This window comes from Felis catus, chromosome B2 (genome assembly GCF_018350175.1).
Source record: "Felis catus isolate Fca126 chromosome B2, F.catus_Fca126_mat1.0, whole genome shotgun sequence".
Taxonomy (NCBI): Eukaryota; Metazoa; Chordata; class Mammalia; order Carnivora; family Felidae; genus Felis; species Felis catus.
In genome coordinates this window covers 28678424-28692438 of record NC_058372.1, presented here as the reverse complement: position 1 = coordinate 28692438, position 14015 = coordinate 28678424, and the positions used below count along the sequence as shown (strand labels likewise).

At 42.2% G+C, this 14015-nt stretch overlaps 1 protein-coding gene and 1 long non-coding RNA gene across 15 annotated transcripts in view; one reads left to right on the top strand and one right to left on the bottom strand.

Annotated features, from left to right (window-relative positions):
* Positions 1-3051, bottom strand: part of LOC109499610 — a 146926-nt gene extending 143875 nt beyond the window's left edge. For 3 of the 7 annotated variants that reach the window (XR_006597638.1, XR_006597639.1, XR_006597640.1), the window contains exon 1: positions 2697-3051. This is a non-coding gene — a long non-coding RNA (uncharacterized LOC109499610). The remainder of the gene's footprint in view (positions 1-2696) is intronic. The other 4 variants (XR_006597642.1, XR_002742219.2, XR_006597641.1 and 1 more) reach the window with 3 other exon arrangements.
* Positions 3052-3102: 51 nt separating this feature from the next.
* Positions 3103-14015, top strand: part of DUSP22 (dual specificity phosphatase 22) — a 72210-nt gene continuing 61297 nt past the window's right edge. For 2 of the 8 annotated variants that reach the window (XM_045057207.1, XR_006597637.1), the window contains exon 1: positions 3550-3798. In XM_045057207.1, coding sequence (XP_044913142.1) covers positions 3748-3798 — 51 coding nt within the window. In that variant the 5' untranslated portion in view covers positions 3550-3747. Of the gene's footprint in view, positions 3530-3549; positions 3799-14015 lie in introns of those variants that run through there. The other 6 variants (XM_045057213.1, XM_045057208.1, XR_006597636.1 and 3 more) reach the window with 6 other exon arrangements.

Sequence of the window (14015 nt, the reverse complement as noted above, 5' to 3'; positions counted from 1 at the left end):
ATTTCTGATTGTCACAACTGAGGGAATGCTACTGACATATAGTAATAGAGACCAGGGGTATTCCTAAATAGCCTACAATGCACAGGATAGCCCCACAAGCAAAAAAAAAAAAAAAAAAAAAAATCCAACCCCAAATATCAGCAGTGCTGAGGTTGAGAAAGTCTGGACCAAGGAAGACCAAGGAAGATTACATAATTCCTTTTCACTTGGGCAGAGGTTTATCTCAATTCTCTGAAAATATCAGTAACACTCCTAATGATTTGGTTGACTATAATGATTGAGCTTCTGCTTGTGGGCTTTTGCGTACTACTACCTTAATGTTCAGTTATTACTCACTAAATAACACCATTAACTGGTTGTCCTTCACCACATGTGTACAGACTCAGCTTAATAGACTACTCCTCTCTTGTGCACATGTGAAGGCTTTACTTATTTGGAGTCATTACCAAAATTTGTGGTTTTGATTGTGTTGAGAGACAGGAAAATGACAAGAAGGAAAGTGGAAGTAAAAATCTTACATGGAATGAAATTCCTCTAGGCTTATGATGACTTAAAAATTTTATGAGAGAGAATGTAAATGAATAGTTTCTACTTTAGATGTGAAACTTGCCAGCTTCATCTAGGAGTCTTCTATCTTCCCTTCTTTCTATAATCAGGAACTATAAAGAATAAAAGAAGACAGGAAGGCACTTGGAAATGGGAAGGTCACCTGTTCAGCATGAAAACTGAACCTGAAAATCTCTGAAGTGTTGCTACGAAAATGAAAAGAGAGAAAACCAGGATGTGTGGCCAAATTGGATAAGACTTTCCCTTTTCCATTTCTTTAGCCCCAAACTTGCAAGATATGACAAACTGTTAATTATTGTGTGCTGATGAAGAGAAATAGTGTTAGGTTCTATGGTAGGATGGGGGAGTGCAGGCAGATAGTCTCCCCTCCCCCCTCACAAACGCACAAGAATATATTTTAAAAATCTGATTCTTCTGATTTCTGATGTTAATGGCCTCCTCTTTTCTCATTTAACCAAAAATAAAAACTTGCAATTGTGAAATGAGTTCTGGGCATGTGGATCTTGTGGGGCCACACTGAATACAGGGCAGTGCACCCTTTTTGACTGTTAGGATAATCATTGCAGGTTCTGAGCTTAGGAGAGGTTGTAAGAAATGAATAAGAGAAAGGAAATATTCCAAATAGATTATAGAAGAAGAATTGGGTATGGATCTGCCATTTATGGGAAAATACCAACTTATGAACTGGTTGTGTTCTTCAAAGTTCATCTGACTCCCGGAACAACAACATCAGTAAAATAGAGGGAAAAAGAAGTAGTTCATTTATTGCTAGATAGTATCTTCAAAAATTCAGTCAAATGCTCTCATTTTAAGGAGAAATAAAATGTTCAGAAAAGTTGATTATCTTGCCCAAGATCACTCTGAGATTTAGGAACAAAGGTTGTTCTTGGGATTCCCCAGGCAGTCCGTTAACCATGCTTTGTTATTGATGAGCAGGAAGTCAGTAAAAATAGCGATTGTGAGGAGCAGAGGGATAGGAGTGACTTCCAAGTGACTAGAAGGTGGAGAGGAGAGGTGAAGGTGGTAGAGAAGGAAAACTCCAGAAGCAAGGGTTAGGAAGGATGATGCCTGATCTGGGTTCTATCCAACCTATGGGAGCCAGTTTGGGTGTACACTGAGTGGGGGTTTCCTACATGTGTGGTTCTGGTCCCTGCTATTGCCCAGAAGATATGGAATATAAGGAGAGAAATGGCTCAGATGGAATCTGGAAGTTCTTTTCAAAGTATCAGCATCCCTCAGAATATAACTGCTGTCTTCTCAGTCCCCTAGAATTCATTAATTTATTCAGCAAATATCTATGGAATCCCTATTTCGTGCCAGGTATTGTCTCAGGCCACATGACTATAGTAATGAATGACACCAAGTCCTTTTCATCTGGAAGCTGCTTTCTAGTGAGACAGATAAAATGTAAGAAAACAAATATGATAATGTCCAATTATGTTAAGTGCTGTGAAGAAAATAATATAAGGTAATATGACAGTGACTTGAAAGATCTACCTACTTTAGATTGGGTGGTCAGGAAAAGCCTCTTTGAGAAGGTGACACTTAGGCTGAGACCAGAGCCAGCTTTGCAAAGAGCTAGGTCTGTGTAGGGGGCACAGTCCATATAGAGTGCAAGGTTCAGCCTGGCAAGTTCAAGAGGCACACAGAAAGCCAGTGTGGCTGTAACTTTGTGAGCAAGAAGGAGCAGCTTAAATGAGGTCATCAGGGGTGAGCCTGGCCATATTAGATTGATGCATATGTTCATTTAACAAACATTTAAGCACCTATTGTGTGCAGAGCATTGCTGAAGATATACCAATAAAACTGCGAAACCTCTACCTCAAGGATTTCATCCCCAGGGAAGAAAATTAAGAGTTTAGTAAGGGTGACAGAATTCTCAAAACAATTCTGCTACAGCTTAGAAAGTGTTCCACTCTAGACAGAATCATAATGCAGACATTACAAGGACAGGGGCTTTCCAGAAGCAATTATATTAACACAACTATGCACCTACTACAGTCAGTTTACAATCTGAAGATGGGCACACACTAGTCGTCCAAAGCCACGGTAAGAGGTCTGAGATCCCGCCATCTGCTCCCCCAGGGTAGGGAGGTTAAGTCATCCCAGAGATGAGTCATTGAGCCCACCTTTTCCCACCGGGTGAGCCTTCTCGGTCTCCGTGGGTGGGGCAGGGCCATAGGAATCCCCCAACCGGGGCCTAAATCTGTCGCACTCAGAAAACCCAGGCAGAGGAGCCGCGAAGACCAAGGTTAGCACCTGATTCACCGAGGGAGTCGAGGCAGGGTGGTGACTACTGGTAACAGGCCCCCCGAGTCGCCCCAGGGGAAAAGGTCTGCGGGAGTTTTGGTGACCCCAATCTCGGGGGACCAGGCCTAGAGACGCGCTGCGGCCGGGTAGAGGCGGTGCCTGCGCGACCACCAGACCCCGCCCCCGCCCCCGCCCTTCAGTCTAACTCCCGGAACGCGAGCCGCAGCAGCCCCCGAGGCTTGCGCTGCGCGTGCGCTTTGGGTTTCGGCTCCCGCCGCCAAGGAGCTGTAGGCCGCGCGGGGCGGAGCGAGCGGTTGCAGCTGCCGGGAGCCAGACTACAAGTCCCAGGGAGCCGGTCCGGCCAGGGAGGGGCGCTGGGGCGCACAAGGGGCGTGCACTGGCCAAGCAAGACCATTTCCCGGCAAGGGCGCCAGTGCCTCTGCTCTTGTTCGTCCGGGAAGTCCAGGTCGGACGAGCGGAAAGCCTTAGAGTCCAGGCCGGCTCCCTGGAGCAAACCCAGTGGCCTGGATGTCCCTGATTATTATTATTGTTTATACTGCGAGCACGAAATTCTTCCCCAGGGCCTCCTCCCCCGCCCGCCCCACCTGCTCCTTCCTCCTCGTGTTGTAATATGCCTTTAGTGAGCCTGCGACCTCATTACCAAGGGTGCTAGAGTTCGCATTCAGCCACCATGGGGAATGGGATGAACAAGGTAACGTGTCTTTCTTTCATTTGTTCTGGTTTTGCTTACACTTTTCAGCCTTCCCCGAGGCTGGTGTTTGCTGGGCACGGAGAGAGCCCTCGACGAGTGCCCTGCTCTCGCTCCGACCTGTCTGGCCAGGTTCCGTTCCACAGCGACTTTGACACCGGGTGCGCTTTCCCCTGGTGGGAGCGGGAGGGCGGGGCGGCGCGCCTGTCGTGGTGCTCGCGATGTTTTTGTTTTTGAGGTGCCCCGGTCTCCAGCTTCCTGCGGGCTTCTGGGTAAGCAGTCTTCCGCACCTACCCTGCCATCCTGTGTGCTCTGCGACTGAGAGCAAGCCGTGCTCTTTAAAAGCGTTGACACTTGTTCGGCGGAGACCTCAGCTGAGCTCAGAGGGGTTGTGGTTTCTTTTTCTCCCTTCCCCTTCTCTCCCAGAGTCGACTCTTGAAGCATCACCACCCACATTATTAGTAAACTAGAGTAGCTATTTAATTCCTGTTTCTCCCATATTCTTCTTCTTCTTCTTTTTTTCTTCATGTGGACAAAGAAGTTGACAGAGACCTAAGTCCTGAGGTGTTACCTGGCAGGGGAGGGAGTTGTTGAGAAAACAGATTCAGATTTGGTTTATCCTGGATTAATATGGCTTCTGCAGCAAGGGCAACCTGTTTGGCTGTTTGTGCTGATTTTGCCTCACAGAAAATCCGTATTGGTCTCTTCTTTTTGTCTCTTTTGCCCCCCACCCTCTACTCTCCAGTTTCCCCAGAACCCCCTTCTCAGGTTGTGTTTTTCCTGACAATGGAAGATACCAGGTTTTAGCCCTGTAGTTGAGAGTTGCCTGGGGTTCACGTCACCCACAAGGTTAAGGATTTTGTGATCTGGTACTACTGGTTTAAAGGAGAGACTTAGAAAACTTTTAAAAGTCCTCACCAAAGATAAGTACCTCTTCATAGGCCTTTAAATGATCTGCCTCCATTGTATTCCACACACCTACATCTCCACACAGACTCAGCTTTCATAGTTGGTGGGTATAACAGTGTGGCTGTCTTTCTTTTCTTTTTTTCTTTGTGCACTGGGGTCAGCAGTGGTTTGGTTCTTTCAGCTAGAGTGTGAAGTGGGATGGGGGAGTATTAGAACTCAAGGTTGGGAAGAAGAGTTCAGTCAGGCATAATCCTGTGTACCCAGTTAAGTTTTTTTACCTGCCTGTTTCATGTTTATTGTGTTCTGCAGACACAGTTTATGGAAGAACTACTGTATGATTTAGGCCTGCATATCTGAGGCTTTTGGTAACCAGAATTGTATTCCTTGTGTGTATGTATGTATGTGTGTGTGTGTGTGTGAGTGTGTGTGTGTGTTGGGGGAGGGGGGCAGTGATCAAGATTGGAAACAGACTATTTCTCTCTTGGGTAAATACTTGCATTATGTCCCCATTAGCACTGAAATCCATCAGCACCATGAGCCTTCTGCTTGTTAAATGAAAACAACAATAAAGGTGCTTCCTTAAATTTGTGGTCTCTTTTTGCCTTCCCACTAGTTGTAGTCATACCTTAGCTTTTCTTTAGTTCTTTCTAGTTTTTTTCCACTTAACTTCTTCACTCTCCACCTTTTTCAGCATTTAATTTGTAGTTTTTTAATATTATAAGTCAAAGAACATAATACCAATAATTGCCTGAATGTTCAAAATTAATTTAAGGCTTTTCAGCAAAAACAGTCATAGTCATGATTTTTATCTTTTGAAGAAGTAATACATTTCTTGTTGTTATTATCTTAACCATCTTGTATTGTAAACAGAGCCATTATATCTAACGTGCTGTGCTGTGCTAGTTGTAAGGGCAGAGGGAGAGTATAATGGTAAATGACACAAAGGTTTTTCTTTTTTTTTTTTTTAATTTTTTTTCCACGTTTTTATTTATTTTTGGGACAGAGAGAGACAGAGCATGAACGGGGGAGGGGCAGAGAGAGAGGGAGACACAGAATCGGAAACAGGCTCCAGGCTCCGAGCCATCAGCCCAGAGCCTGACGCGGGGCTCAAACTCACAGACCGCGAGATCGTGACCTGGCTGAAGTCGGACGCTTAACCGACTGTGCCACCCAGGCGCCCCAACACAAAGGTTTTCATAGAACCTTTGGTATAGACCAGCAATTGAACCAACGGAGGTGTTTGCCTCCATTGTCACAAGTAAGTTTCCTATGAAATCCATGGACAGCTTGATTTCCACAAGGCAGGATGCTTTTGGAGGACACAGAGCAGTGAGGAAAAAAGAGGCAGTCAGCTTGGGCAGCTGGGTTCTGAATGAAGTAAACCAACCCTGGCAGTCAGTCAGGGGTTAAGGTGTCAGAACCAGAGGGTCCTCACATCCTACCTATAATGGTAGTGCTTTCTTTATCCCACGTTTAGGTGAGTAATTCAGGTTGACCGAGATAAAAACATGCACTTGGAGAAGCATTTAGAGTGGATTTCTCTGACATACTGCTCAGTTAGAGAGACTAGATTTTTGTTTGTAATGGGACATTATAGTACTTAAAATTAATAAGACAGTATAGGAGTTTCCATTATAGGTCCTCACCCAAAAGAGTAGGAGGTTCAGACCCTTGAAAGAGCTTTGCATCAACTGGGAATTTTCAAAGACTCTACAGAAACATGACATTTTCATGCAACAGGCTATTTAGTTTAACTCTAATCTCACTATAGATGTTTACTAGATTGATCTTTGGCATCTTAGTGAGGCACTGTGCATTGTAGCTATGAGCCAGACACCTGGCTTTGAGTCCAGGCTCTTCCACTTACCAGCTGGGTGACTTTGGGTAGGTGATTTATCCTCTGTGCACCTCATCTATAAAACAGGGATGAAAACAATAGCACTTCATGGGGTTATGGTGAAGATCAGATGAGTTGCTCTGTATGGTAAAGTCTCGAAATAGGGCCTGACACACCATAAACTCATTAGTGATTACAGTTTTGGCCAATTCAGAGAATCTATTTGGGAATCGTTTTAGTTGCCTGCCTTTCTCTCCTCCTTTTATGAATCTCAAACATGAAGGAAAAGAAAAGATGACTTTTCCTATTTTGCAATTAATTTGGAGCTCTGGGGAGCTTTATCAAGTTATTTTTCAGAGTCTTTAGAATTCACTCGGGATAAACTGCCATCCTAGCACAAAGAAAAGACCTCCACTAACTACCTTCACAATCAATGGAAACTAGGTTCCAAACCTAGCATTAGGAATTTAGTCATGTTACTTAATCTCTCTGATGGTCCATTTCCCACAAAGAGGAAAAGACAGACCTCCCGGGGTTATAGTCAGGGTTAGATTTTATATGCTATAGGCACATGACATGAGGCTCAAAACTAATAGATCACAAATGCTGTGTTCTCTTTCTCTACATCCTCACATCTTTAACTGGCCAGAACACAGAAGCCTCATTCCCTTAAATTGCCTGTGTAATATGCTGTGTCCACCTAACTGAGACATGATGTTTACCACACAAGAGACAGGAATGTATTGATGAGAACATCTTCCATGAGGACATGGAATATAAATAAAAACTGCTATTCTTGGAGCAGTCGTAAGAAAATCTACATTGTTTAGTTCCTAAATTTTCTTTTGCTTTGCTCTCAGCACAGAGCCTGCTTGGATCCTCTGTCTCCCTCTTTCTCTGTCCCTCCTCCCGCTTGCATGCATGCACTCTCTCTTTCTCTCTCTCTCTCTCAAAATAAATAGATAAATATATTTTTAAAAGATTTTAAAAAATAAAATGTGGCTAACTGCAAATGAGATGTGATTTAAGTTTAAAATACACACCAGACAGTACAAAAATTGTAAACCATTCTATGAATAATTTTACATATTGGTTACAGAAATAAGTTTGTTGTATATTATAAATATTATGAATATATATTCTGAATATATTTGAGTTAAGTACAATATATTATTAAAATTGATTTCATCTGCTTCTTTTTACTTTTTATGTGACTACTAGAAAATTTTAAATAACGTGTGGCTCACATTGTATTTCCATTGGGCCACCACCGTGGTAAAAGACAGAGGGGTAGGGCTATCACGAAGCCTGATTTGGGGTATCTCTACCACTCTGCTGCTTCATGAGTGTGATCTTGAACAAGTCACTTACTGTTTCTGAGCTTCAATTTTTTTTACCTCCTTCAATTCATAGAGACGGTGGTTAGCTTATCTAGTTTTATTTGCTCTAAAACAAATATGATGATACCTCCCCCAGATACTACCAAGATTCTTGAGAGAAGCAAATGAGAATTTATTAGAAGACATTCCTGCAAACTGTAAAGTACAAATATGCACTGCTATCAGTGTTCTTAGATTTGTCCCATTAATCGTTACAGTGATAACATTGGTTTAGGATAGCTGTGTTCTGCTTAGGAAGATAAGGGAGTATAGTTGAGAAAGGAGTTTAGTTCAAGGGGAAAAGATCAAAGACATGAATATGCCTCCTTAAGCATATGGCAGGGTTCCTCAACTTCTACACTATTAACATTTTGGACAGGATCAATTTTTGTTGTGGGGGCTGTCCTATGCATTGTAGGAGGTTTACCAACATTCCAGGCCTTCTACCCACTTGGTGCCAGTTGCCCCCTTCCCCCATTGTGACAACCAAAAATGTCTTCAGGTATTTCCAGGTGTCTCCTGGAGGGCAAAATCATCCCCCATTGAGAGCCACTGGCCTAGGCTTCTCCACTCAGAGGAGAAGGTGTATGTGATTTAGGACTAGATTGTTATCAAAAGGTGTAATAGGGCCTTAAAAGTTGAGAAGCTCTGTTTTTGTATAGTAAGGGGCTGGAAGGTTAGACATCCTTGTACTATGAATGCCACTGTTTCCATGTGACAGCACCTGACTTGGCCACCTTCATAATTTATTCATCTGTTCATCCCCCTGTTCATCATATTATATTATTGAACACCTGCTGTTGTCAAAGCACTGTGCTAGAGCCTGTACTGGGCTTCTTGTCAAAGACAAGAAGACCCTGCCACCTGGCCCCAGGCAGCTTACAAGAGGAGTACCTCTGCAGGAGGTGAATATACCATGTACACAGCTGTACAGATAAAAACTGCTCTATGCTGGTAATCTCTGTCTTTGGTCCTCTGTACTACCTTCTGGATATTTTTTCTTTTCAACATTATATTTTTATTTTGTATTGAAGGAAAGATGCTTAAGGCAATGTTCTAAGTGCATAGGAGAGTACTCTCAGTTTCTTCCTTTTGTAAATGCAAACTGGTTAAGTCCATGGCCAAATGGCATTAAGAAAGTGTGTGAAATTTAACCCTTCTGAGAATCCACCAAAACTCTCTCACTTACTACTGGCTTTGAAACCCAGAAATTTCTGACTTGGGAAGAATTAAGATTCCCCTACCCCCCACGACCTTGTACTGCTGCCTGATCGGGAATTTTATCTCTTAAATCTGTTTGGGTGGTGTTCTTAGACTCCATGGCATCCTGAAGCACTAAGAGAAATGTTTAAAAAATAAACTCAAAATATTTACTGCCTTAGAAGTAGTATTATTTTGTTCATAAGTGCTTTTTTTGTGGCTAAGGATTTGGTTTTATGTATTTCTGTATGGCCAGTGTTAGTATAGTGTGGGTGTGAACAGTATTGATGAAGAGGATCCATTAACCATGGAAAATATTTAGCATGGTCTCAAAGTATTTCTGCAAGAGTCTGCCTTAATTTTCTATTTGCAGACAGTCTTTTATCAGAAAACAAGAATCTTTTTTGACTAGTGTAGTGCCAGAGAGCATCTTCTCTTGCAGTTCATGCTATGCTCCATCACCTTTTATTATCTCTTCATGTGCCAGACTCTGTGGCAGGCTTTTGAGACAGAGTAGGGAACACAATAGAGACCTCCTTCAAGGTCAATCAAAAAAGCAAGCAAATAATAAAATAATTTTAAGTTCTGATAAATAAGATGAAGAAAATAACAGAGTGGTGTGATGAAGGGTGTCAGGGAGTTTAGTGGTCAGGAAAGCTGACCATCTCAGGAGCTGTCATCTCATGGAGTATCTAAATGACAAGGAGCCACCCAGGTGAACAATGGAGGAAGACCATTCTCAGAAGAGGGAAAGAACAATTATTTTCCAGGAGGCCCAAAAATGATTAGGACCAATCTAGTTCTTATTATTTTAGAGTCATAGAACATTCCCAAACTGCATATACACACTTCTTTCCTTGGTCTATGCTTTTCTTTCCTTCCAGGTGGTAATGATTTTCATGTGCTTTGCGTTCTTGCTTCTGGCTTGAGCTCAGACTTCATGAATTGACTGATTGATCAGCCACTTTGTCCCAGATGAACATTCTGCTCCTCCATGATCTCCTCTACAAGTCATCTTTATGCTGGAAAATGATTGTATTTCATTTTTCTCTTTATCTGTACTTAAGGATTACCAGCAACAAGTGGATGGGTCAAATGTTTTGAGTTTCAAGTTTGAATTACGAAGCTGACTGGAGTAAAAGTTTAAATATTCATGGGGTTTTTATTTTTCTTGAAAACAAAACTGTAATTTCTCTTTCTGCCGATGGCCAGTCGTGTAGCCTTCCTTTATCTTGTTGTGTAATTCTATATGGAAGAAACTAAAGAAACTGGGATTGAGCTATTCACTTTCTATTTACAGCCCTTGAAACACTAGTTTACTCTCCTGGTCTTGGAAATGGAGTTAAAAGTTGACTGAAATAGCTCTGTCACCTCTTTGCATATGTAGAATTTAAGAAACAAAACAGATGAACATGGAGGGGGGTGGGAAAGGAGGCAGACCAGCAAACGGACTCTTAACTCTAGTGAACAAACTGAGGATTGCTGGAAAGGAGGTGGGCAGGGGGATGGGTTAAACAGGTGATGGATATTAAGGAGAGCACTTATTGTGATGAGCACCAGGAGTTGTATATAAGTGATGAATCACTAAATTCTACACCTGAAACTAATATTATGCTGTATGTTAACTGAAATTTAAATAAAAACTTGAAAAAATTAAATCATAAAAGTTTAAATGCATGCAAAAAAAAGTGCATCTTAAATTATTTTTAGTAAATTGGCTGTTTGATTTTGGTAAATTTAAGCCTTCCTCTGCCAGCACTCTGCTCTGGCATCCCAAAGGGATGCCACTCTCCTCCAACACTGGCCCCTGTGCTTCTCCCTCCCAATATTTAAGGTGGGTTTTTTTTATATAGTTGATAACAGTTGAAAATTGGGCTGTTTCCCTTAAAACCTGGATGCTGGAATTGGGGGTCCCGCTCTGCATCTTTGTGTGGTCACAAAGCTATGGGGAAGTTTGGGTAAAAAGCAGGCATGGGGCTGTGGCTGAAGACATAGCAACCTGAGTTCGTGAAGGTCTCTCTTGAAGTGCCAGATTTAGGTTTCATGGTGATAGATACTTGGAACCCTGAGAAGGTTTTAATCTGAAGAGTTACATACTCAACTTTGCACCTTAGAGGGGAGTTTGAGGATTCCTTTTGAGGGACAAGTCCAGAGGTAGGGAGATCTTTAGGCGGCTGTTACAATAAGCTAGAGGAAGCTGAACAAATGTACTAAACAGAAGTTTCAAGAGGAGCAAATAAATTGGGGAGCTATTAAGGAGTAGAAGTAAGTGTTTAATGGGGTGCTAATAGAGTCCAGAGAAGGGAGGAATCTCTTGTCAGAGTGATCTCTGATTCTGGGAGTGCCAATGGTGCTGCTGTTTACAGGGTGGATAGGACTTTGCTAGTCTGTGACTTGCCTGAAGGTCTGTGCAGCTCATTTGCATTTGTGCATTTTGTCTGGGTTGAAAGGCCTACATCAGGGGCTGTGGTTGTAAGCAACACAAGCCAAATGTGGTTGCTTTGGGTATAATAGGTAGGATGGCCAGGAAGGCTGGAGAACCAAATTAAGGCTACCCTGCCAGAAGCAGATCCTAGAACTTGTCTGGGGAGAGTATTTCTGGGGCTACCCAAAGATACTGCTGCTGCTATTGTTAGGCTCCAGATGTGCTACCAGCCCTGCTGCCCCTAGTGTAGGAGAGAATGCTCTGGGTTATCTCTGGTTTCCAGTCTGGAGCAGATGTGGAGACCTCTTGCACTTAGGTCACATTTCCATGTCACAGCAGCAAAGACAAATGAAAGTAGATATCTGGGTATTTGCAGCTTCTGTAGTAAAAGCTAGGCTGTGCTTCCCACCACTCTAAAGTGGGTGGTGGGGGGGATTCCTCAAACATAAGAAAGGGCTTCCATGGCTAAGAAACCAATAAAATAAAACAATTGTCCATTACAGTGTTTATATTTTTTTTAGTATAGCCAAGGGGGATGAGGGACCCCAAATAGTGGGGACTATTTCTCTGTTTAAAGAGAATATTGAGAACAAAGAAATGTGACATTGCAAGGCAGGACCAGTAAGGGGTAATAGGAAAATGGGGGTTACTTGACTTGGCTGCATATTAGAGAGAAATAGGGAAAATCCTTCAGGGGTAAGTTGGAACCATCCTGTGGAAGCCAAGTTGAAATTTTCAGTTAAAATTCAGTTTTGGAATAGAAATACCACATGAGCCAAGAATTCTACTATTGGGTATTTACCCAAAGAAAATGAAGACACTAATTTGAAAAGATATATGCACTCCTATGTTTACTGAAGTATTAGTCACAGTAGCCAAGATATGGAAGCAACCCAAGAGTCATAATAGACAAGTGGATAAAGATGATGTGAGATCTATCTATCTATCTCATGGAATATTACTCAGCCATAAAAAGGGATAAGATCTTGCCATTTGCAACAGCATGGATGGACTTAGAGGGTATTTTGCCAGTTAAAATAAGTCAGAGAAAGACAAATACCATATGATTTCACTTACATGTGGAATCTAAAAAGCAAAACAAGTGAATAAGCAAACCAAAAGCAGAATCACACCTATAAATACAGAGAAAACACTGGTGGATGTCAGAGGGGAGATGGTGGGGGGGATGGGCAAAATGGGTGAAGGGGGGTGGGGAGTACAGGTTTCCAGTTATGGAATGTGTAAGTCATGGGGATGAAAGGTACAGCATAGGCAGTATAGTCAAGGGTATTGTAATGGTGTCATATGGTGACAGATGTTAGTTACACTTGTGAGTGTAGTATAATGTATAGAATTGCCAAATCACTATTTTATACACATGAAACTAATGTTACAGTGTGTATCAACTATAATCAAATAAACATATTTTAAAAAATAAAAATAAAATTCAGTTTTGGCTTTCTTTTTCTAGAAAATAAAGGGTTTGCTATGAAACATCTAGAAAATGACCCAGTGAGAATATGACATTTAAAAATTAATTTGATGGGACAGAGAAGTTAGTTCAATGGATACTACTCTAGCCCATATATGAACTGAGGCTCTGATCTGGGGTGGTGGCTTTGGGCCAAGGAGCCAGGACTGTTCTGGGAATTTGTACCTCACTGGGGAGAGAGAGGCATTAAGGAAGAGAGAGGGAGGTACTGTGGTGGGAGTAGCCTCCAGGTTTTCACTCTGGGTGACTGGGAGAAAGTGACATCATCAGGAGACTTGAATTGATAATGTGGGTGGGAAGATAATGTTTGGTTTTAGATAGCCTTGCAGGGAGTGGAAGCCAGACTGGCGTTGGCTTCTAAAGGATGGATTTAGGAATCATAAAACTGGGGCACTTGGGTGGCCCAGTCAGTTAAGAATCTGACTCTTGATTTCGGTTCAGAGCGTGATCTTGCAGTTTGTGGGTTCGAGCTCCACATTGGGCTCTGTGCTGACAGTGCAGAGCCAGCTTGGGATTCTTTCTCTGCCTCTCTCTCTGCCCTCTCCTGATTGTGCTCTCTCTCTCTCTCAAAATAAATAAACTTAAAAAAAGGCAATCATAAAACCATGGCTCTTAGAGCAAGGAAGAGGGGTGATCTCAAGTTCTTGCTTTATTTTATTTAAAAAATAATATGAAACGTATTTATTTTAGAAGAGAAATTAGTAGAAGTACAAAAAAGAAAAGAAAAACTGGGCCATAATCTTTTCCCCAAATAACCCTTCTTGACTTAAAAGAGTAGGGGCACCTGGGTGGCTCAGTCAGTTAAGTGTCCAACTCTTGATTTTGGCTCAGGTCGTGATCTCATGGTTCATGGGATGGAACCCCATGTTTGGGTTGTGCTGTTAGCACAGAGCCTGCTTGGGATTCTCAGCCTCTCTCTCTGCTCCTCCTCTGCACATGCTCATGTGCGCGCTCTCTCTCTCTCTCTCACTCGCAAAATAAATACACTTAAAAGTAAATTGAAGTAATGCTCGCATGAAGTTAGACCATCCAAACCATATAGAAAAGTGCAAACAGCAATACAAAGTGGCCCTACCTGGACCCTCCCCACAGTCCCCAGTGTTCCCTTTACAGAGGTAAACATGATAATGAATACATTGACTACATATACAACTTTACCTTTCCTGTATTTTTATCATGACATTTCCAAGATATGTTAAATAAAAATATATGAAAAGATATTGCTAATGGCTACACACATCTTAATC